This window comes from Diceros bicornis, chromosome 3 (genome assembly GCF_020826845.1).
Source record: "Diceros bicornis minor isolate mBicDic1 chromosome 3, mDicBic1.mat.cur, whole genome shotgun sequence".
NCBI lineage: Eukaryota > Metazoa > Chordata > Mammalia > Perissodactyla > Rhinocerotidae > Diceros > Diceros bicornis.
Window position 1 is genome coordinate 13,034,231 of NC_080742.1, and position 22,329 is coordinate 13,056,559.

A 22,329-nucleotide genomic window follows, 5' to 3' on the forward strand; every position below is an offset into this window, starting at 1 on the left:
AGAGAGGAGGGCTCTCTGCCTTGGCGTACACAGTGGGGTACTGTCCTTATCTGTGGTGTTATGTTAGGTATACATACCTGCCTCCTGTAGATTTGTGGCTGGCTTTTGTTTAATAATATGTCTGTTCCCTTTTAGATTTTAGATAGTACCATTTTAATTCATTATTTTAACATGGCTAATATCTCAAGTGAAAAAACAGTAGTTTTCCTTTAATGTAGAAGAAGATACACGGTAAGTGAGGAGGAAAGTTACTACGTATGTTAATTGAAGTTATTTGATCCCCAAATGACACTTTGGTATTTACAACTATTAGTGGCAACTTGAAACTCTAAAAAAATCATCTTGTTAAAACTCTAAAAAAATTTCTTAATTATCTCTGATAAATCCTGAAAATATTACAAGTTGAAAGAGTCTGTAAATCTAAAGATGAAATTCTTGGAGTTGAATAGAGCTTTAATGCATACTTGCTGAGTGAACAAGTGATTTAATGAATGTGTTAGCCTCCCTGTAATTCCTGTACACTGTGCTTTGGAGACGAAGAGCTCTGGTAGTATTTTATTGGTTTAGAAAAATTTCAGGATGAAAGTTTGTTTTTATGTGGTTTATACTTAGATCTTATAGGCAGTATTAGTAGAAGTTTTGTTTTAGTGTGAACCCATCTTTAATTTTATTTAAGAAAAATATTATCATGGAATCTGGATTTTTTCCTTAAACTTATAGCTTTCAAAGTAGTAAATTGTTATGTGTCGCAGTTAATAATCTGTATACCTGAATTTCCCTTCCTTTCCTTTGATTTAGCCTATGGGTTCAGTATTCCTGACTCTTAGGGACACTCGGAAGATCTTTTATCAGTAGACCTACACAGTTCCATCACGTCCCGGAGCAGCTGAGGCAGACCAGCTTTCCACCACTCTCACTGTGTGGCCTCCTTCACCTTCTTGTAATTACTTCACGGCATTTCAGTCGTCCCTGTTGCCCTGTCACTTGCTATGCTCACCAGTCACTGAGCCCTTGGTCCCTCCAGTGCTGTGCCTTTTACTCTTGATGTCATTTCCATTTCCAGGGCCTCCATCCTTAGTTCAGGCCCTTGTCTGCTCCAGCTGGTACCTTTCACAGGCTTCTCTCTACTCCCCCGGAGTCCGGCCCATCTTATTTCCACTTCCCTATTCCAGGTTATTCTCCTTTCCATTGGCAGTTACCTTGCTAAGAAAGACTTTCTTTAATGATTCATATTCCCCATTTAGAAACCTTTAGTGGCTTTCCATTGCCTTATCGTTGGCTTTCATGAAGCAGTATGTGTAGTAAAGAGCTTGGGTTTTGGTGTTAAATATACCCTACTCTAGCTAAGGACTTTGGCCAAGTTACTTAATGTCCTTAAGCCATAATTTCGTCATGAATAAAAGGAGAATAATGTGCCTTCCTTATTGTTAAGATGTAAAGGGATACTACTCTTAATAATTACAAATATTTATTCAGTGCTTACTATGCACTGGGCACGGTTCTGAGTACTTTGCAAATTTTAGTTCTTTAAATCCTCACAGTAACTCTATGAAAAGAGGTATTTTTACTCTCTCAATTTTATGGAAGAGGAACTGAGGGACAGAGAGGTTAAGTAACTTGCCCCTAGTCAGGAAGTAACTTAAAAAGTAGTAAATGGTGGAGCAGGAATTCAAACCAGGTAGTCAGGCTTCAGAACTCATGCTTTTACCATTTTGCCAAGCAGCCTATCATGTCCTTGAAATTGTGCTTGCCCTTTGTCCACTAAAAGTTAAATCACTGTTCTTCCTATGAACCTGTTTAAGTTCTGCCATCTGGTGTCAGTCCATATTTCCCCTTATAAACCTTGATCCGGCTCCTGTTACTTGGGAGGTAAATTTTTTTCACATTAATTAATCTTTTAAATAGGTAATATGCATAGATATTCTAAAATGTATGTCCTTTGTGTACCCAGTTTCCCTCCTGGAGTCAACCAAGTTACCAGTTTCTTATGAATATTCACTAGTGTCCCAAGCATTTATAAATACATGCCGATTTACCAGAATTTTTATTCATAAATTTTTACTAGTTTCATTTTGTAGGTGGTATTTTAGAGAAAGTACTCACCTTGCCGTTTTTTAGCTTCACATCTTTGATCGTTTCTTTTGTCCAGGGTGCCGAAAATACCATCCTTTCTTGTCTACCCATGTTTTTAAAGACTCAACCAAACTCCCACCTCTGTGACAAGGCTTCCTGCAGCCTGCATTTGGCTTTTCCTAAGGATTGCAGGGTCTTATAGGATAGGCCAAAGCTTCTCGACCCCAGCACTGTTGACATTTTGGACTGGATGTTCTTTGTTGTAGGGCCCTGTGCTGTGTATTGTAGGGTGTTTAGCAGCATTTCTGGTCTCTACCCACTAGGTGGCCTGTATCAGCCACCACCTCACCAGTTGTGACAATTAAAAATGTCTCTGAACTTGTCACGTGTCCCCAAGGAGGCAAAATTCTCTCTCAGTGAGAACCACTGGAATAGAGCAAAGTCCAGTGGATACAGGCCTTGGCAGTAGACTTAATTTCAAATTTTAACTTTGGCCCTTACTATTTTGTGACCGTTGTCAAATTACTTAACTGCTGTGAATCTGTTTCCTCATTTGTAAAATCAGGATGGTAATATGTAATTTGTGGCTTTATTTTGGAGATTAATACTGAGAGACTCCTGATAAAGCATCCAGCATAGTGACTAGCACAAAGCAGCCATCATGTCTCCCTAACTGCGTTGTGATCACCTCAGAGTTATGGACTATGTGTTGTGAGTTCCACATCTCTTTGTAGCTTCCTTTATGTAGTAGGTGGTAAAGAAATGTTTTTGATAGGTTTCTTTTCTTAAATGAAAAAAGAAATGTATGTTCTTCTTATTCTTTACAAAATGGCTGACCTTTCTGTGATTTGACAGGTTCATAGATGAACATTACCACTTGTTTATTTCCTAAAAGTAATTACATAATCGAATCAATTGCTTTTTCAAGGTTTCCTTGCCCAAGTATCAATCCTTGGATCCGTTCTTAGCTGTCTTCATTTAGCCATGGTGACCTTGTGTTGGGTAAGAGAAGGGCCATCCTGGTGGCTTTTGATGATGGTGGTGAGGACGCCATGTGCAGCCGCCCCCAGGCTGCTTCTCTGGCCTCAAGGGTGGAGTCTTCTGGTTGTCTGTTCACCCCCCAGCTTTCATTTCTTTTTTCTTTTTAAGTCAGCTTTATTGAGGTCTATTTTATGTCTAGCTCTTATTTCTAAATCCAAAAGAAGAGAAAGGGTGCTTGTGTTGGCAGTATTTGTTATTTGTGGTGCATTAAAGATGTACCACAGGTGATGGTTTTTTTTAAACACCATTGCTGTTCTTTAAACGTGGTTTTGACTTTCTTATGCAATTGAAAGGGTAGCTGGCATTTTACTTTTGAAACTTTATGGTTTAATTTTGCCCTTTCCAGAAACCTTGTAAAGAAATGGCTGCTTGCCATTAAATGAAGCGTGGTAAGGGCAAGGCCCTGATTTTGGTGACTTTGCTACAACACTGGAAAGACTAGCAGTTATAGCTTTTTTAAATTGGATTTTAAATTATTATTACTCTTTCCTGTTTTCATGATTGTTACACATTCTGCTCTCTCAGGCCCTCACTTGAGTAAGTGTTTTAGTGAGCGTTCACAGTTTTAGGTGCTTTATTTGTATTATGCTGCATGGTCCTCACCACAACCTTAGGAGGCCAGGGATGTTGTCATCTCTACAGAAGGCATTGCACAGAGAGGATAAGAATCTCCCCCAGGTCCCTCGGTTACTGCGGGGGAACTAAGATTTGAATCCAGGTGGTGTAACTACACAATCCATGCTCTCACTGCAGGGTAGTGTGAAATGTCTATGGAAAGATTTGGGAGCGTTTTAGATTATAGCCTGTCTTTATGAAAAGTGTGCATTCATGGAGTTGGCCCGGTGGCATAGTGGTTAAGTTTGCACGCTCTGCTTTGGTGGCCCGGGGTTTTCAGGTTCAGAACCCAGGCGTGGACCTACGCAGCGCTCATCAAGCCATGCTGTTGGGGCATCCCACATACAAAATAGAGGAATATGGGCACAGATGTTAGCTCAGGGCTAATCTTCCTCAGCAAAAAGAGGAGGGATTGGCAATGGACGTTCACTCAGAGCCAGTCTTCCTCACACACACACACACACACACACACACACAAAAGTGCATTCATGTCTTTGTTTGTGGTAGTTTTCTTTTGCCTTCATAGTGCAGCATACAATTAGATTGTTTAAAAGTATAGCTATTAGATTTTATTTGAGGTCATTTGTCATTTGTAGTATGTGCTGCAATATGTAAGCTAGGGGGACTTTTAGAATGCAGTGCTTTTTCAGACCCACCTTTGGGGCAGAGGACCCTGCGGTCCCAAGAGCCGTGGCCCTGCTTGGGCAGGCTGGCTCACCTGTTATCATTGAATGATTTTGTCTACATTTAGTGTTTATTTACCATTTGAATTATTTCACTGGTCCTAGTTCATTATGATCGAGCCAGTATTGTTCAATTTCAGCCCAGAAGAATAATTTTAAATTGGTGAGCATGTTTATATTTTGGATTTGTTCCGTGTGGTGGTACATATGATTCTGTACTAACTTGGAATCTCCTCAGGATGTTGGATCTTCAGCTCAGAAATAGGGTGGAGTTGCTCCCTTGCAAGGGAGTGAATCCTCTCCTACCTCATTGCTCTCTGTGGTCGTAATGCTCGGCACAGTGGCCTCCTCTTGTCCTGATCACGTTCGGAAGCCCAGCTGCTGGGTTTTCTCATTGATTCTCACTAGTCAGTGTTGATGGAACAAGGAGCTGAGGCTGTTTGAGGACAAAGTGGATCAGGACAGCATCCACTGGAACTTTCATCTGGTGTGTGTCTAGTTCATGTCCTCTTTCAGTATAGCCCGCATTTCTCACGTTCTCCATTCAGTTAATTAACATCAGGTGTGTCAGCAGCAGTTCGTAGGAGTTAACCTCATGTCTGTCTCAGGGATGCAAAGAAGTCCAGTGGGAGCCTGAGCTTCCTGGGAGGACAGTTTCTCGGCTTGAGGAGAGCCCGGCTGGTGTTTCCTGCACACCCACGAGGAATCAGCATCCGGGGAAGGGCTCCTGCTCTGGGCGGCCATCTGCTCTGCCCACCCCCGCCACTCCATCCGGGTACCGGTCAGGCCTCTCCTGGTGCGGCGTTAGCAACGCCTTACCCCAGAGTGAGAGACAGGCCAGGTCTCCTGGTCTTGTGTCCTTGTTTCGGTGGGGGAGGAAGAAAGTCCCACGTTGTGACCTGAGTCAGAAAATACTTTGGAAAGTTGCTCTCATTCTTTTTCTCTTTTCAGTTTAGAATTTGAGGGAAGCTTCACTCTGCAGGCGGTGAGCAGGGCTTGGGGGAGGCCTTCTAGAGAAGTCTCTGCGTTACTTTCAGCGTACTCCTCCTCTTATATCTGCAAGATGACAGGACCTATTTTAGCAAGCCGCTGTGGTGAGGAGCAGGTTTAAGTTGCTAACACAAGTAATAGACGATCTCTGGCACGGTTCATAGAGGTATAGAAAGGAGCCTTAGAGACCACCTTGACCAAGCCCCTTATTTTGCAGCTGAACTTGAGGTCAGGGAAAGAAGAGACTTGCTCGGAGCCATAGCTTTTAGTTCCTGAACCAGAATCAGGGCCTCGCACCCTCAGCCCTGGGCTCTGCCTTCACTTCTGCACTGCTGCTGCCTGCAGGCCTGCCCTCATCTGGAGAAAACTGGCCCCTGCTCCTGCACGGTGTGACTAGGCTCCTCTGCGAGGGATGCAGCCCAGTCCTGGTCCATCTGGGGTAGATTGATCGCAGCTTTCATGGCAGCTGTAGGTTTGAGCAGGTGGCAGCCGAAGGATCTCTGCAGCCTCTGCTGCCTCCTGCTGATGAGGCCAAGTGTGTTTTTTAGGCAAGAGAGAGAAACATGCTGATTTGACCAATGAAGGCAGCAGAGGGGAGATTAGTACAGGCTACTTTTAACTCTGTTTTTAAGAATTCTCAAGGGGAGATCTATCCTTGGGCATGAAGCTTGATTTGTTGATTTTTATTTTTTTGCATCCTCACAGTTATTCTGCCTAAACGCTTGAAAGATTGCTCCTTATTATTGTTTGAGTCTGGATTCTGGGGTGCTTTATTGCTTTAAACTTCACTGGCTGAGAACAGAAATGATATTTTTGAAAATAAAACCATTCTTAGCTTACAGCTAAAGATTTTTTAAAAAACAGTAGTCCAGAATTAAAAGAAATTATGGAATCAAAGTTTTATTGCTGGGATGTACCACAGAAGTTATCAGGTAGAGCCCATTCATATGAGAGATGGGAGAAGTGAGACCCAGAGAAATTTAATAAGTGACTTAGCAAAGTTACAGTCATTTGGTCAGTGTCAATATAAGTCTTCTGAGTCTACCGCTTATTTTGAGCTTCTTGTGAGCTAGACCTTGTTATTGTGAGATTTCCATAGATTATTTCTAATTCTTACCATATTTCGAATAGATATATTTCCCTTCCTTTTATAGATATGAAAATGGAAGCTCAGGCAGCTTAAGTACTTTGCCCAGTGAATGAATGATTGAGCAACAATTTAGGAGCAGTGTAAATCCCAAGGTCGTGTTTGAACACTGCGCCGTGCAGCCTCTCTTAACTGTTTACTTTCCTTTAATGATTTGCATTATCTTAATTAACTTACTTAATTTGTCCCAGTGGTAAAGTCTGTTGTTTGTGTTCATTGTCAGACGTTACAAGCTGTGCGTCTTAAGGAAAGTTAACCCAGTTGAGTACAATAGCCAATATTTTAAAAATCTGGAACCTTAAATTCTTGCTGAGAACACTTTGCTGGTCTCAAGTGCCTCATTGTCCTTGGGAACTCATATTAACACATTTGAATGCTGAATCATATTAACTCTCGCCTGTGTAGCCTCTTAGGTTAGTAAGACAACCTAAGAACTGTGAAAGAGCTAAGGTGGGAAGATAAGGGTGACTTGTGCATGAGATGGTGTTGAAAAGATCTTTTAGGAAAGATGCTTGATGTTTACTTTGAGTTAATGTTTGATCATTGAAATGAAATTTCATTGGAATAATTTAATTTTAAACTGTTCAGAGTTTCTCGAAAATCTTGTTTCTTTGACTTCTATAGGCTGGAAATCATCAGTGTGCCTGTCTTGATTTCTTGTACTTTTCAGACTCTCCCTTCTTATTCAGATATAAAAATTCAATGTATTATTTCAGTTCGCACAAAGAAAACGCATGAATGTCAGTGTATAACATACAGGCCATTGGATTGTGTTCCCTTCAAGATTATAATCTTATTCTTTACAGAAATATATAATGATATCTTTTTTGCTATTGGTCCTTTGATATTTTAAACATGATTTAAACATTCTAATTGCATAATTTAAACATATTAATAACATTAAATATTCTAAGGTAAAAAGTCAAAAATATTTCCTTCTCTTATTATATATCTGTCCGTTTTACTGGTATCTACTAGAAACTCATCAGCATGTTAAATTTGTGTTTGCTGTGCCCATGGTTCAGCTTGGTTTCTTTTTCCCCAATTCCTTCCCTCCCCTGGCATGAGACAGTAAGCTCTATGAGGACATGAGGACTGTACAAGCCCCTTGAAGACAGGGAACTTTGTTTTTGCTGTATGTCAAACACCTAGAATCAACTGATGCTTGGTTAGTGAAGTCATGTAAAAATACTTCCTAGGAAAAGTTATTTTAGATGAGTGTAGGAATTTTCATCCTGTGTAAGAGACAGGTCTTCCTGTTTTCATTTTCCTTCTGAAACCTCTGTCCTCTCACTTCCCAAAGCTGTGTCGTTTGCTAAGGTTGTTTAGCCAGATACTCTAGGTAGATAGGAGCATCGGGTTTTTATTGAGAACTTTCCAGAGTTGGATGATATTATATATCTTGTCTTTTTCCCACTTCCTTGTCTATTGTGGAAAAGACCCCTAAATGCCTTAAAATGTTTAAGTGATGATATTTGTTAGATGCTAATATTTATTGAGCATGTGGAATTTCTAATGTATAGGAACATGATCTCTCTTTTTAAAATAATTTTTGTTTATGGAAAGAATTGAAAGAATTCCTCTCTAATGGAAGTAATTCCAGAAAAAAATGACCTGTTATTTAGATTACTGGCACTCTGTATGTTTTGTGGGTTTTTTTTTAAATATATATGATCGATATTTTGGTTCAACGGTTTTTTTTTAGTTCAGTGCTACAGTATTGTCTGGATACCATGGCTGTTTAATCCTCCTTTCCTGCAATGTTAAAAATACGTGCACATCATTAGCCATCATGGAAATGCGGATCAATGACATACACACTTTATACCCACTAGGGTGACTAAAATAAAAAAGACAGATAACAACAAGTGTTGGCCATGATGAAGATACACACTTTATACCCACTAGGGTGACTAAAATAAAAAAGACAGATAACAACAAGCGTTGGCCATGATGAAGAAATTGGAACCTTCAGATGTTGCTAGTGGGAATGTAAAATGGTACAGCCACTGTATAAAAATAGTTTGGCAGTTCATCAAAAAGCTAAACATAAAGCTTATATCCTTATGACCCAACAATTGCACTCCTAGGTATATACCCAAGAAAAATAAAAACATATGTCCACACAAAAACTTGTACATGAATGTTCATGGCAATGTTATTTATAATAGCCCCAAAGTGGAAAAAACCCAAATGTTCATCAAGTGAATGGCTAAACAGAATGTGGTATATCCAATGGAACATTATTTGGCAGCTAAAAGAAATGAAGTATTGATACATGCTGCACATGGATGAATCTTGAAAACATTGTGTCAGTTACTAAAGACCACTTGGTATGATTCCATTTATATAAAATGTCCAGAATCGGCAAATCTATAGAGAAGGTTAGATTAGTGGTTGTTTAGGGCTGGAGGAGTTTGGAAGAGATGGGGAGTGACTGCTAATGTTTCTTTTTTGAGTGATGAAAATGTTCTAAATTAGATAGTAGTGATAGTTGCACATCTAAATACCATTGGGTTATACACTTAAAAGAGTGAATTGTATGGTATGTAAATTACATCTCAATAAAGTTATTAAAAAAGTGTATAGAGAGATGCATTTGCTTCCATGAACATAAATTATCTCCAGAATGACATACATCAGTTGCTTGTGGGAAAGAGCTGTGTTCCCATGGGGGCCAGGGCAGGAGGTAGATTTTTACTAAATACTCTTTTGTGTCTGTTGAATGTTGTGCCTTGTGATAATATTGCTTATTTTCTGAATGTTGAATAATAAAGGTATTAATAACTCATTTCTTCTCTTGATTTTACTGTGACCAGGTCCTTCAGGGGTTAGATTATCTGCACAGTAAGTGCAAGATCATTCATACTGACATAAAGCCGGAAAACATCTTGATGTGTGTGGATGACGCATATGTGAGAAGAATGGCAGCAGAGGCCACTGAGTGGCAGAAAGCTGGTGCTCCTCCTCCTTCGGGGTCTGCAGGTGAGGAGCTGAGCAGCTTTGTTTCACTCTGTTTGGGGACATTGAGAGCCTGCAGAGTTGCACATTGAAGGCAGTTGAATCAAGCACGTACATATTAGGAACTTTTGTAAGAGCCTGATTGCTAGAAATAACTAGATTTTTTTTCTTGAGAAGGACGATGCCCCAGTTAAATTATACCTTAATATTTGAATTACTTACCTTTGTCCTCCCTTAAAAGGTCATTTAATTCTTACCTGCTGCTTCGTCTACATTTGAACATTTTATTGTGTTGCCCATTTCTCTGCAGAGAAGCATGTAGTAACTAACAGGTTTCATGTAGCTGACCTGTAGTCATCAGAATCTTTTTCTAGCTTCAGGCTTATTGGAATGCTTCCTAGTCTCCAGTTAACATAGCTACATCAATTTGAATCTAACTGGTAGATTTGGAATCAGTTACAAAAGACCCAAGGGTGAGAGAAGAAGCCCAAGGGACTTGAGTATTGGCATCGTGTATAGTTTTATTTCTGGTTTTCACAGAATGTAATGGTGCAGTGAAGTGTTGACTGTGCTCTCACCCTCTTTCTGTGTAATGGTGCCCTCATGTGCCCAGGCGTGTGGATGAAGGGCTAATGCCCTGTGGCTGACGGGCTCTTGGGAGACGCTCCACCTCCAGATCTTGTTTTCTACCATCAGAGTTTTGTTGTTGTTGTTTTTTTTTTTTTTTTTTTTTTTTTCATATCATGGAACCACAGTCCGTCAAGCTTTTGTCTCTGGCAGGTTCTGGTCATTTGATTTCTAGAATATTGGCTGCAGTATTTGATTTACTTTAGTTGTATAAACCTGCTAAATAGTTTTCAAATGTAGATATACATGTTCTAATCTGAATTGTTCATTTCATTGTCTATAAAACAAATTTGGTTCGATGACTATTTGGCATTTGTGAACTCCTCTTCATTTTCTTATCAGTCAGTGCTTTGGGATTGACTGTTTTTGAAGTGAATGGATAATTTTAGATAAATAAGAGCAATGGCTCCATATTGAACAACTACTGCTGTGCCTTTTAAGAGCCAATCATTTGAGTTGGATAAACTTTATTTATTTTATTTTTTTTAAACTACTTTACTATTTTTTTTTAAATTTTATTTATTTATTTTTTCCCCCAGAGCCCCAGTAGATAGTTGTATGTCATAGCTGCACATCCTTCTAGTTGCTGTATGTGGGACGTAGCCTCAGCATGGCCAGAGAAGCGGTGTGTCTGTGCGCACCCGGGATCAAACCCGGGCCGCCAGCAGCGGAGCGCGCGCGCTTAACCGCTAAGCCACGGCGCTGGCCCTGGATAAACTTTCTTTAGATCTCTGTGATTAAGAAGCTCTGATATTTAATAGTTGTTGAAGTTAGATAGCCATTAAAAGGCAATAATTATTTCATTTTACGGTTCAGATTACCTACATAAAGATATGTATCAGTTTTCCTCTAAACGGTCATTTTGTTTCATTTTGTTTTAGTGAGTACCGCTCCACAGCAAAAACCTGTAAGTACTTACACATATACTTCACCTTCATTGTCAAAAGTGGCCGTTCATTATTGAGCTTTTCAAATTGTAACATCAGTCTCTTTCTGCAACAGTTTGTCATTTAAGGGTTTTTGGGGGGAATTGGTTGTACATTTTTTCATTTTTTTCCTCAGTCACAGACATTCTAATGCATGTTAATGTAAAAGACAAAAGACAGGCGTGTTGATAAATGCTGTGTCCTTGACTATATAAGACTTAACTGTTTTGGTAAGTTGAAGTGGTTTTTAGAGGTGGAATAGTTAGAGCTGTTCCACGTTCGATCTCCATTTTCCTCGTGTACTTTCTGGAGTGCTGTTGGCCGAGCCTGGTGAAGTATGACGTGATAGAGAGTTTGAGCTGTGGTTATTCCAAAAACACTTTACGTTATTCCTCATTGGTTTCCAATATACCTGTTTTTCTAAAGCTGTTGTTCTAATTTTTTCCTAGCCAGTAGTTAAATATGAAAGAATATTATCTATTTTGTGGTCCTGTCAAAGCACTAAGTCCAGTCCAATGAAACAAGCTGGAATTAATTCCTACCCCAGCAGACTTCAACTTGGCTTGTCTCCAGTAGAGGATAGATAGTTGATGGGTCACCTGCAAATTTTGAAATAGCTTTGTGAGCTGAAAGCATTTGAAAAGAAATGTCCAGAAATTCCGAGTGCTGCCACCAGCCCTCAGTTTGGAATGGAAGTCCCCATACAAGAGGGTGTTGTGGTAATGACGTCACCCAGTCATTTCCCATAGTTCTGCGTGGCTGGAGCAGTTTGTTTTGATTAGCGATTCTGTGAAAGACTGGAGGCTGTCATTGCCAGGACTTTCCAAGTCAGATGGCCAAGATTGGAGGCAGACTGAAACCGTGGCTTTTTCTTTTTTTCCTTTACTTCGTATGCTCATTTTTTACAGTTCATGCAGTCTTGGCTGTTGATAACAGCTCAGTGTGTGAGACCCAGACAGAGCTGTTGACCAACAAGGAAGGAAATACACCTGTTTTGGCAGCCATTTCTTTTTTGACAGACAGTTGGGTAAGACAGTAAGGAGAGGGGACGTTGTTACCTTGTATACAGGCAGGAGCAAATAAGACTTGCTTGAGATGCTTCTTGTTTAAAGGCAAGAGTATCTCAGCCTATTTAGCTCTTTTTAGAGTTTAAATGAAAAAGACTCATTGGTTTTAAGCTATATCCCTCTGAGCGCAAGACCTAGTAGTAATCCTATTACTTGACTTTAGCATGGTTTCTTTTTGCTGGTTTTACTGTAGCCATAACTGTGAGGTAGATCTCACATCTGGGCATGTGATTTTAATTGAATATGACCTGAAAAAACAGAATTTGTTGGTATTTGCCATGCTGCCAGCACTGATACTATTGTGTAGTGCTTTAAAAAGAAGCAAACTGACCGGTGGTATTTTCTTAACATGTTGTAGATAGGAAAAATATCTAAAAACAAAAAGAAAAAACTGAAGAAGAAGCAGAAAAGGCAGGCCGAGTTACTGGAAAAGCGCCTGCAGGAAATAGAAGAATTGGAGCGAGAAGCCGAAAGGAAAATAATAGAAGAAAACGTCACATCAGCTGTACCTTCCAATGAGCAAGATGATGAATACCGCCCAGAGGTGAAACTAAAAACAGCAGAGTTAGAGGAGGCAGCGGAGGGAGAGACTGCAAATGACAATGGTCAGTGAAGCCTGGAGGCAGGGCTGCCTAGGGGTCCCGGAGCTTCCTTGTAGGTTCCCGCCAAGTCATCACAGAGGGTGACTTTGTGCTGCTGCTTCAGATATGAGGATGCTTCTCTCCAACTCCCTTTTCGGGAATATGGGGAACAGTCTGTTAGTTCATTTGTAACATGTATGCCAGAAATATGTTAATATTTCAAAATAGTTTTTTAAAAAGTGGAAAATGTTTGAGAAACACCATGTTTCTGTCATGCTAATAGTTGTCCTTTATTTTGTAATTTTACCTAACAGTAATGTACCCACAAATCTTTTCTGAAGATTGTAGAGCAGAGGGTAGAAATGGAAGTGCAACTCATAAATACAGTAGTTCCCCTCTATCCGCAGTTTCACTTTCTCCGGTTTCAGTTACCCACGGTTAACCATGGTCTGAAAATATTAAATGGAAAATTCCAGAAATAAACAATTCGTAAGTTTTAAATTGTGGGCCATTTTGAGTAACACGAATGAAATCTCATGCCATCCTGCCCAGGACATGAATCATCCCTTTGTCCGGTGTGTCCACACTGTATACGCTACCCGCCCATTAGTTACTTAATAGCCACCTTGCTTATCAGATCAACTGTCTTGGTATGGCAGCGCTTGTGTTCAGGTAACCCTTATTTTACTTAATAGTGGCTCCAAGCACAAGAGTAGTGATGCTGGCAATTCAAATATGCCAAAGAGAAGCTGTAAAGTGCTTTCTTTAAGTGAAAAGGTGAAAATTCTTGACTTAAGAAAAAAATCGTATGCTGAGGTTGCTAAGATCTATGGTAACTTTTATTACAGTGTTTTGTTACAATTGTTCTATTTTAGTATTAGTTATTGTTATTACTCTTACTGTGCCTAATTTTTAAATTCAACTTTATCAAAGGTATGTATGTATAGGAAAAAACATAGTATATATAGAGTTCAGTACTCTCTGCTGTTTCAGGCACCCACTGGGGGTCTTGGAACGTATCTCCCACGGATAAGGGGGGACTGCTGTAGTCATTTTCCCCCAAAAGCTTTCTAGAGTAACGTTCTGGTAAGAGTAGGCCAATTATTTAATAAATGAAGGATAAGATTTAGAAAACCTGAAGATTTTACCCAAGAGCCAAATGGTGTTTGCTGTGTAGTACATGAATTAAGCACATTCAAAAATGTCTCTTGTTGGAGGCAAATAAGTGCCTAGTGCCACCGTGTGAAGGAGAGTAACAGGGTCTGATTCTTAACCCGTCAACTTTTTAAGGTGAAGCAGAGGACCAGGAAGAGAAAGAAGACGCCGAGAAAGAGAATGTTGAGAAAGATGAAGATGATGTTGAACAGGAACTTGCAAACATAGACCCTACATGGATAGAATCACCGAAAGCCAATGGCCATATTGAGAATGGCCCATTCTTACTGGAACAGCAGCTGGATGACGAAGACGATGATGAAGAAGATTGCCCAAATCCTGAGGAATATAACCTTGATGAGCCAAATGCAGAAAGTGATTATACATATAGCAGCTCCTATGAACAATTCAATGGTGAATTGCCAAATGGACGGCATAAAATGCCAGAGTCACAGTTTCCAGAGTTTTCTGCATCATTGTTCTCTGGGTCTTTAGAACCTGTGGCTTGTGGCTCTGCACTTTCCGAGGAATCCCCGCTGACCGAGCATGAGGAAAGCAGTCCATCCCATGACAGAAGCAGGACGGTTTCGGCCTCCAGCACTGGGGATTTGCCAAAAAGTAAGTGTCCCTCTCCATCAAGTGTCTGCTTTCAGTGGCCCACGTGTCACACCCTTGATACGTGCTGTGAAGGGAATTGACTGGAGGTAGTAAAGCCACGCATACATGCATTAACAATTTTTATTTGATTACTTTTGTACTCGTGAATAAGTAATATAATTTAAAATATATTCTGTGTGACTAGGCTTTCTCTTGCTCTCTGCATATCTGATCCCATTGCTGAGTTTTTCTCGTTCTTTCTGTATTTGGTTAGTGACATCATACATTGGCAGAAACCTTCCAAGTCTAGCAACTTACTCCTGTAGCTTTCTAGAATATATAGTTTAATTTATAATTTGTACTTCCATCTGATAGTGTTATATTTAGTTTTTGGTTTTTGTTTTTGTTTCGTTTCTATTCAAGGAAAATTGTGCCTGCTCTTTATCCTATTTTGATAGTTGTTCCTGATTATAGGACTCTGCTGTTGAGATTTTAAAGGAAGTGGCGTGGATTTAAATGTGGAGATGTCTTACATCAAACCCTTATTTTGAGAGCGAATGCCACATGGCATATCTCTGCCTGTGACACGCTCAGGGGCTTGAGTAAGCAAACACTGGGCATCACAGTTGGTTTCCATTCTGGCCCACAGTGCAAAAGCTCAGAAACCTCCTCTGCTCCCTCTACTGACAAGATGGTTTAACACATGGCCAGTCAGTTGAGCCAGCCCTGCGAATAGCCTAAGAAACTCTGCAGCCCCTTTCATTCCAGCAGGTGGGAGACCTACAGGGCTGTCTTTGTTACTTATTGGCTATAACTAATCATCCTAAAGATGTGGTTTTTCCGCTTGGTAGATGTATTCCTCTCCTGTTTACCTTTACCCTGACCAGGGTCTGTTGGAAGGTGCTTATGAAATGCTTTCACATGGAATGTAGGCTCACCTAAGGAAACCTCGCCTCTCTGGGTCTCCTTTACTTTCACACTACTGCCATGCTACTGGGACACTTTTGGTCACCATATGTGTGCATAGGGGGTTTCCCCACACTAGACAATTCTCAGACACCATTTAACTCAATTCTGATACTACCTGGAGATAGCGTCAGACCCCCCAGGTTAACGTTAAGATCCCCCACAAGACTGTCCCCCTTCTTGTAGGCCACCAGCTGTATTTCTGACCGATCAGCTATACATTAGAGGTTCCCATGATCCCCTTCTCAAGTTCGATTAATTTGTTAGAGCAGCTCACAGAACTCAGGAAAACAGTTTACTTGCTAGATTACTGGTTTATTGTAAAAGGATATAACTCAGGAGCAGCCAGATGGAGGAGATGCCTAAGGCCCCGTATGCGGAGGGGCGAGGCTTTCATGCTCTTTCTGGGCTTGCCACCCTCCCTGCAGTCTCTCACACGTTCCTTCATATCATGGGCTCATGGATTCTTTTTTCTTTTAATTAACACATTGCATTATGTGTGATAATCATGTACAGCTTTTTTTTCCTTTGATATCAGAATTATCCCAAATCTGGTCCGTGTGGGCCTCTTTGGGTTGGCTCTTTTGTCCTTTTGACACAATCCCGTTCTTCTTCAGGTGCTTCCCTGCTTTCTAGAACCATGTGTCCCAGGGTGGCGCAGGCCATGTCTCCAAGTAGTTTTTGTTATTAATATTATTTTTTAAATGCTTTATAATGTACATAATATATAGGAACAGTAGTATGTAAAATTTATAAATATGCATATATTGGGGTGAGTTTCAAACATTTTTATTGATGGAGTAAACCATGGAAAAGCTTAGCAGTTCCAAATGTAGCTCTTCCCAGGTTATTTTCAAGACATGCTAAAGGGCGTCTGTGTGAACATGGCGTGGCCACTTGTGCTTCTGTGCCTGTGGTTGTGCTTTTCCTCCTGCTTGGGATGTTTCCTCCTATTTATCCATTGTCCATCCTTTTTGGCAAACTTCTCTTCTTTTGTCAGGTAGCAGCTCAAATGCGAGTCCCCCTCTGTCCCCAGCAGGTCTCAGTGCTCTTTCCCCCCTTTTCCTACTGGTCATCTTTTCCTTAACTGTATGCTCATTGTCCGTTTCCGTTGTCTGTCTTCTCCCTGGGCTGTGAACCCTTTGAGAGTGCAATGTGTATTTATCTTTGTGTCCTCAGCATCTGACTCAGGGTGAGACAGACGTTTATTGGATAATGAGCAAACAAGTCAGTAATCTCTGTGTCTAGTCCTCTGCCCTGCCCTTTCTCCTTCCTTTTTCCATTCACAGTCGCCTTCTGTCCAGCACACATTCCATCCCTAGCACCCTGTGTGTTGCATGAATATTGCATCGGGAAGAAACGGGAGGTCTGTTTCTCTCATTGCTCCCAGTCTCTTGCCAAGCAGGCCTTTTCACTGTTGTTAATTCTAGGGACACACCAGGGACAGGGTCTCCTCAGTCGTTTGTCTGGAGACACTCAGTTTTGGTTTCCAGCTTGGTCGTTTGGGAACCGTGGGCAGCCTCCTGCAGGAGCTGTTTTGTTTCCTGCCTGGAGGGGCTGTGGCCTAGAGGCAGGTGGTTGGCCACCTGGTTCTGCATGAACATGAGGCAAGAGAAGCAAGCTCTGTTCAGCGTTTGTGAGGATCCGTCGTTAACAGCAGCGTGTATACGTTAGGCCATAGTAGAAGAAAAGGTCGGCCAGAGTGAGAAGATTGAAGAACTCACGTGCCAGGCTGAAGATGGTGAACTTTCCCGGAGTGATTTGGTAGCCGTCGAAGCCTAAGACGAGGAGGCAGGGTGCCTCTGGGTTATTGGCTGCTGGAGCCGTAGCGTGTGTCCTGGCTCATCACATCTGAAGGACGAACCCTGCGGCAGGGTGTCTTGTTGGCTGTACCTGCAAGGCATATCGTGGGTCCTTCCACTGTCACCTGGTGGTGACCCGAGTCACTGTCAGTCCTTGCCTGGGCTGCTGTAGTGCAGGCTCCATTCTCATCTCACCTCCACCCTTACTCCCTAGTCTCTTCTCTGTAGAGCAGTCCAGAGAGCCGTATTTATTTTGTGTGAGGAAGATTAGCCCTGAGCTAACATCCGTGCTCCTCTTCCTCTACTTTATATGGGACGCCGCCACAGCGTGGCTTGACAAGCGGAACGTCGGTGTGCGCTCGGATCCGAACCCACGAACCCCGGGCCGCTGAAGCGGAGCGCATGTGCTTAACCACTGCACCACTGGGCTGGCCCCCAGAGAGCTTTTTAAAGCTTGTCCCATCACTCCCCACCCCCCAGTGATCTCCAGTGTATTTGCATGTAGAAGCCACACTCTCTAAAGCCCTCAGGCTCCGCACAGTCCGTGCCCTGGCAGCTCTCTCCCTGGTCTCATCTCCCCTGTCTCTGTCCCCCTGCTCCTTCTTCACCCGCCAGGCTGGCTTCTTCTAAGGTTTCTCCAAAGAGGGAGCTTATTTCTGCCTCTTTGCACTTTGCACTTGCCGTCTCTTCGGCCTAGAGCTTCTCCTGTCCACGCCTCCCTTCACTCAGGCCTCGCCTCAGACGGCGCCTTCTCCCTGAACACCCTCAGCATTACCCATCTCCTTTCTTTGCTTTGTTTTCTTCATAGCATATAGAGCTATGTGATGTGGTGTCTGAATCATTCATTTTATGTACTTTGTTGCCCATGTTACCAACAGGTACATGAGTTTCCTTATTTGGGGTGTGGTTGTGGGAACCCCATCTGTCCTGTTCATGCCGTTCCAGTGCCGAGATGCCGTCTGGCACAGTAAATACTTGGTGAACGAATGGGTCGGGTTTGGGCATCAAATGACCTGGTTCTGCTGCTTCCCTGGGCCTGGTACTAAGCCTCCTGCATGTAGAGAGGGTCTTCATCCCTCCTTGTAAGGATGTTTTCAGCTCTGAAGAGTCATTGTGGGCCCAGCCCAGTGCCTTGCAGATAAGTGATGACGGCTGTGTCATTGCTGGAGGCCTAGCTGGCTACCGTCTTACTAGTTTCTAGGATAGCTTCACAGGGAATGAGTACAGCGTCACCCAGAGACTGGGTTATCAGAAATGATTTAAGGGCCCAGCCCTTCCTGAACTGAAATCTTCCCACCTCTTTCTTGCCCGATTTTCATTCCCTCCTTGGTAGAAGCAGAGAGCAAGGAAGAGCTGTGGTGGGTCAGCACGATAATGACTCTGTCAGAGGAGGTGATCTGATGCCTGGGCGCAGCAATTCTGAGTGTCCTATGTTTAAATGGGCTGTTTCGAGTGTTGCAGGCAGGTGCGCTAGCACGGATAACTATCACACTGAGAAATGCAAGCAGATTCTCTTTTACGTCCTTTGTGTTCTTATACAATTAAATTGTTGAGATAAATTCCCAAGTATTGTTTGGAATGCGTTGTGAGCTGGGTGACTATTTACAAACCTGGAGGATAACAGCATGTCACCAAAGAGACTTTGTTTATTGATTATTAAATACAAAGAAACTGTATTGAAGATGTGTGGTGATGTGTCTCTTAAAGTGTATTTCCTCTAGCCTAATTGAATTATGAAATGTCTTTAAAACAGCAACTGGGAATAGGTGAGAGGATTCCCCTCCTTCCACTTGAGTGCCCTCAGATGTCAGAACCTGGAGCTTCGTCCTCTTCTCCGTCAGGCCTTTGGTCTGAGTTGTCTGGAGCGTGGAACCCATCCTTTGGCTTCCCCTCCTCTCTCTGCCAGTGGGCTTTGGCCCTCTCTATGGGCAGTTAGAAGCCTCAGCCTCAGAGGGTGGTCTGGCTGGTCCCAGGCAGAGTGGAGCCCCTGCATCTGGCTAGCGAGACGCTGCCGTAGCTCTCCTGTGTTTGGTCTTTTGGGGCTTGGGGGGTGGTCCCTTCCTCTTCTTCCTTTCCTGAGAACTGAGCCTTAAAGAGTTAAGTCATTTGCCTGAGCCTTAAAACTTGTGAGTGTTTAAACTTAGATTTGGATCCAGTTCTGCAAACCACAAATTCCATTTTCAAGCCTGCTGACTCTGATTAAATGACGAGGGGTTCATCTAGCCTTTTCTAGTGCTGCCCATCTATCCGTTGGGTCGGCACTTTATGTTTCTCCTGGAACTCTGTTCTCAGCCCATTCCCCATTCAGTGTATCCATTTTGCCTCTTCATATGGGTCTCTGTGCTTTCTTCTCATCATTTCTGAGTCCCTGTGTTCCTTCTCCTCAGCTCATACCTAGCCTTTGGTGAGGCCCCTGGTGCATCAGCATCTTTATGAAGAGAGAGGTGGGCTTAGGGCTGGTAGCAAGAAGGGAATGCATGAGCCTGGCTGTGTGGGTTCATCCCCAAGCCCGACAAATAGGCCTTGAGGGAAAACGTTGGCCAAAGTTCTCTCCTCATCCTCCGGCCCCTCCTGGGGAGTCTGTGGGTGCCCTAGATCCTGGGCACCTTCCTAGTCCCCACCTTACTGGTGGGAACATGGCCTGGCCGTGCTGCCTGTGGGGGGTGCTGGGGATCGGAGCCTCCCTGAGTACCGTGGCTCTGCAGCACAGTGTGCCCAAGAGGAGGTATGGTTCAAGTTAGCAGAACCCAGCTTTGAGTGAACAAAAGGATGTTTACTGTTCAGCATCGAGCAGGCTTTTCGGTTTAGCCTGTAAATACCGTTTCAGAATTACTTCTAAAATAAATAAAAGCCGTGGTTACATCTAATCTTTTCCAGAAATCTGAGCTTGTAGGTCAGTTTGAGGTTTGATGAAGATGCTGACCCACTTCTGGATTGTCTTTCTGGGCCTCACAAAGTTATTTTTTTTTGTCACTTGCCCCCTGGTTAACTGTGCTTGATACAGGCATGGTCTGGACGTGTCTGAGCAGCTCTTCTGGCCCCAGAAGCCCTGAGAAGCCTGGCCCTGTGCCTACTGTTGAGATTGTCTGAGGGTCGCCTGGGGTTGAGAGTGGCCCAAGTATTTGACAAGTTTGTGAGGGGCCTCAGAGGTTTGCCCTTATGACCCAGGCCATCTCAGGAGACCTCTGTTCTGAAGGGTTCCTTCTCCAAAGTTAAGCCAGAATTGATTAGTCCTGGCCTTTAATCTGTATTTGTTAGTCAACCTTCATCTAACTTGTGAGGTCTCTGTGCTCAGCCCAAGCAGAGGGAGAGGTAAGGGGTGTGGGTACCAGGGGAACTGTGTGTCACCCAGGAAGGGATTGGCCACCCAGGGCAGCATTCCCTCTACCTTCATGTTCCACGTAATAATGCAGCAACGAGCTAGATGTGGTCCATTAGGGAATGGGCTCTGATATAATGAAGAGCAGCTAGAAAGATGCAGAAGGGAGCAGAGTACGGCTGACCTAGAGGCAACGGAATCAGGAATAAAAGGAGAAAGAGCAAGGCAGTGTCCTTGGGGTCTTAGGACAGCCCAGTTTGCTCTCTTCTGTGAAATATTTTGCAGAGATGGAGACCAAGAATTTTAAATTCTGTTGAGTTCAACTTACAGGATTCTAGGCCTAAATGATCACCCCATCACTCTTCTAGAGAAGGAGACTCTGCCTGCAAACTTGTGTGTACACATGCAGGCCACTTCTCCCGGTACTAACTGTCTTGCTGTTTGCCCACACCAGCCAAAACCCGGGCGGCCGACCTGCTGGTGAATCCCCTGGATCCAAGGAACGCAGATAAAATTAGAGTAAAAATTGCCGACCTAGGAAATGCTTGTTGGGTGGTAAGTGGAGCTTTCTTTCTATCACGTTTTGGTCATGATCATGTATGAGAAGACCTTCTTTTTTGGTGTCTGTGTTCCTCCGTAGTGATGCAATCTGTTCTCTTACAGCATAAACACTTCACGGAGGACATCCAGACGCGTCAGTACAGGTCCATAGAGGTTTTGATAGGAGCGGGCTACAGCACCCCTGCTGACATCTGGAGCACAGCGTGCATGGTAAGCACGGCCTTCGCGCCTTTCATCTGTGTAAAGCTCATCCCGTTAAGCCTCGTGATAGGGCCGTCTCCCCAGTGCATGTGGCCGCAGTTTCTCTGACTGTGGAGGTTGTCCACTGTGGGATGGCTGATGGGGAGGTTGTGCCTTGGGCATCTGAAGAATTGGAGGAATTCTTCTCAGGCGTGTTCTGCGCTTTGGTTTGGTCTTGTGAGAGGTGATCTCTTCTGAAAGCCCTCTGCAGCCCACAGCCCCGAGAATCAGACCCTCAGCTGTGCGGACAGAATGACTTCAGGTGACTCCTTTTGGTGACTGAAACCTGGCAGGTTGTATGCAACTTTACCCTTCACTCAGGCATTGGGGAAGGTTAGCTGAGGCTGAAAGGTTGGAGCCCTTCGTGGTGTCTCTGACAGACCTTATCTGCTTACTGGAGAGGTAGGGCTTTCCCATCTACCAGTGTTTAATCTCTCTTCTTTATGAAGCAAAGTCTAGAGAATATTCTGGCTTACTGCTCAGTGCTGTCGCGTCACTTCTGAGACACCACAGCTGCATGTGTCCGTTTGACTGAGTCTGTTCCTGTAGAGAACACGGTGGTGGTTTTCCTCAGGGCCTCAGGATGCCTCCTCTTTCACCCATGTGTCATATCCGATTTTGCTGCCAATTTTGTGCATCACCAGTTTAAACTCTCCGCCTGGCCCCCACCAGTGCATCTTTCTCTCCCTTACTCCTTATCTGTGAATTGAAGAACATGAATCGTCCCTCACTCAGAAGCCGATTTCCGTTTCTCTTTCCTGGCCCTATTTCCTGGCCAGTTCAGTACCTTCCTCTTAATGGCTGTACTTTGTGGTCCCATTTTGGAAAAGGGGAGATGTGTGTAGCTTGCTTAGGGTGGTATTTCTTATTTCTTATTTTTGCTTTTCTTCTTTTTTTTCCCCCCCAAATTCTCCTCTGATATTTAAATGAAAGGTCATATGTTCTAAAGCTTGGCACTTGTCTTCTCAAAGTGCTGCA

At 42.9% G+C, this 22,329-nt stretch overlaps 1 protein-coding gene across 8 annotated transcripts in view; it reads left to right on the forward strand.

The window, feature by feature from the left end:
- Window positions 1-22,329, forward strand: part of SRPK2 (SRSF protein kinase 2) — a 228,973-nt gene that overhangs the window by 190,049 nt on the left and 16,595 nt on the right. For all 8 annotated transcript variants that reach the window (XM_058523749.1, XM_058523714.1, XM_058523730.1 and 5 more), the window contains 6 exons: window positions 9,369-9,534; window positions 11,019-11,044; window positions 12,489-12,735; window positions 14,002-14,484; window positions 21,005-21,105; window positions 21,214-21,321. In XM_058523749.1, coding sequence (XP_058379732.1) covers window positions 9,369-9,534; window positions 11,019-11,044; window positions 12,489-12,735; window positions 14,002-14,484; window positions 21,005-21,105; window positions 21,214-21,321 — 1,131 coding nt within the window. The remainder of the gene's footprint in view (window positions 1-9,368; window positions 9,535-11,018; window positions 11,045-12,488; window positions 12,736-14,001; window positions 14,485-21,004; window positions 21,106-21,213; window positions 21,322-22,329) is intronic.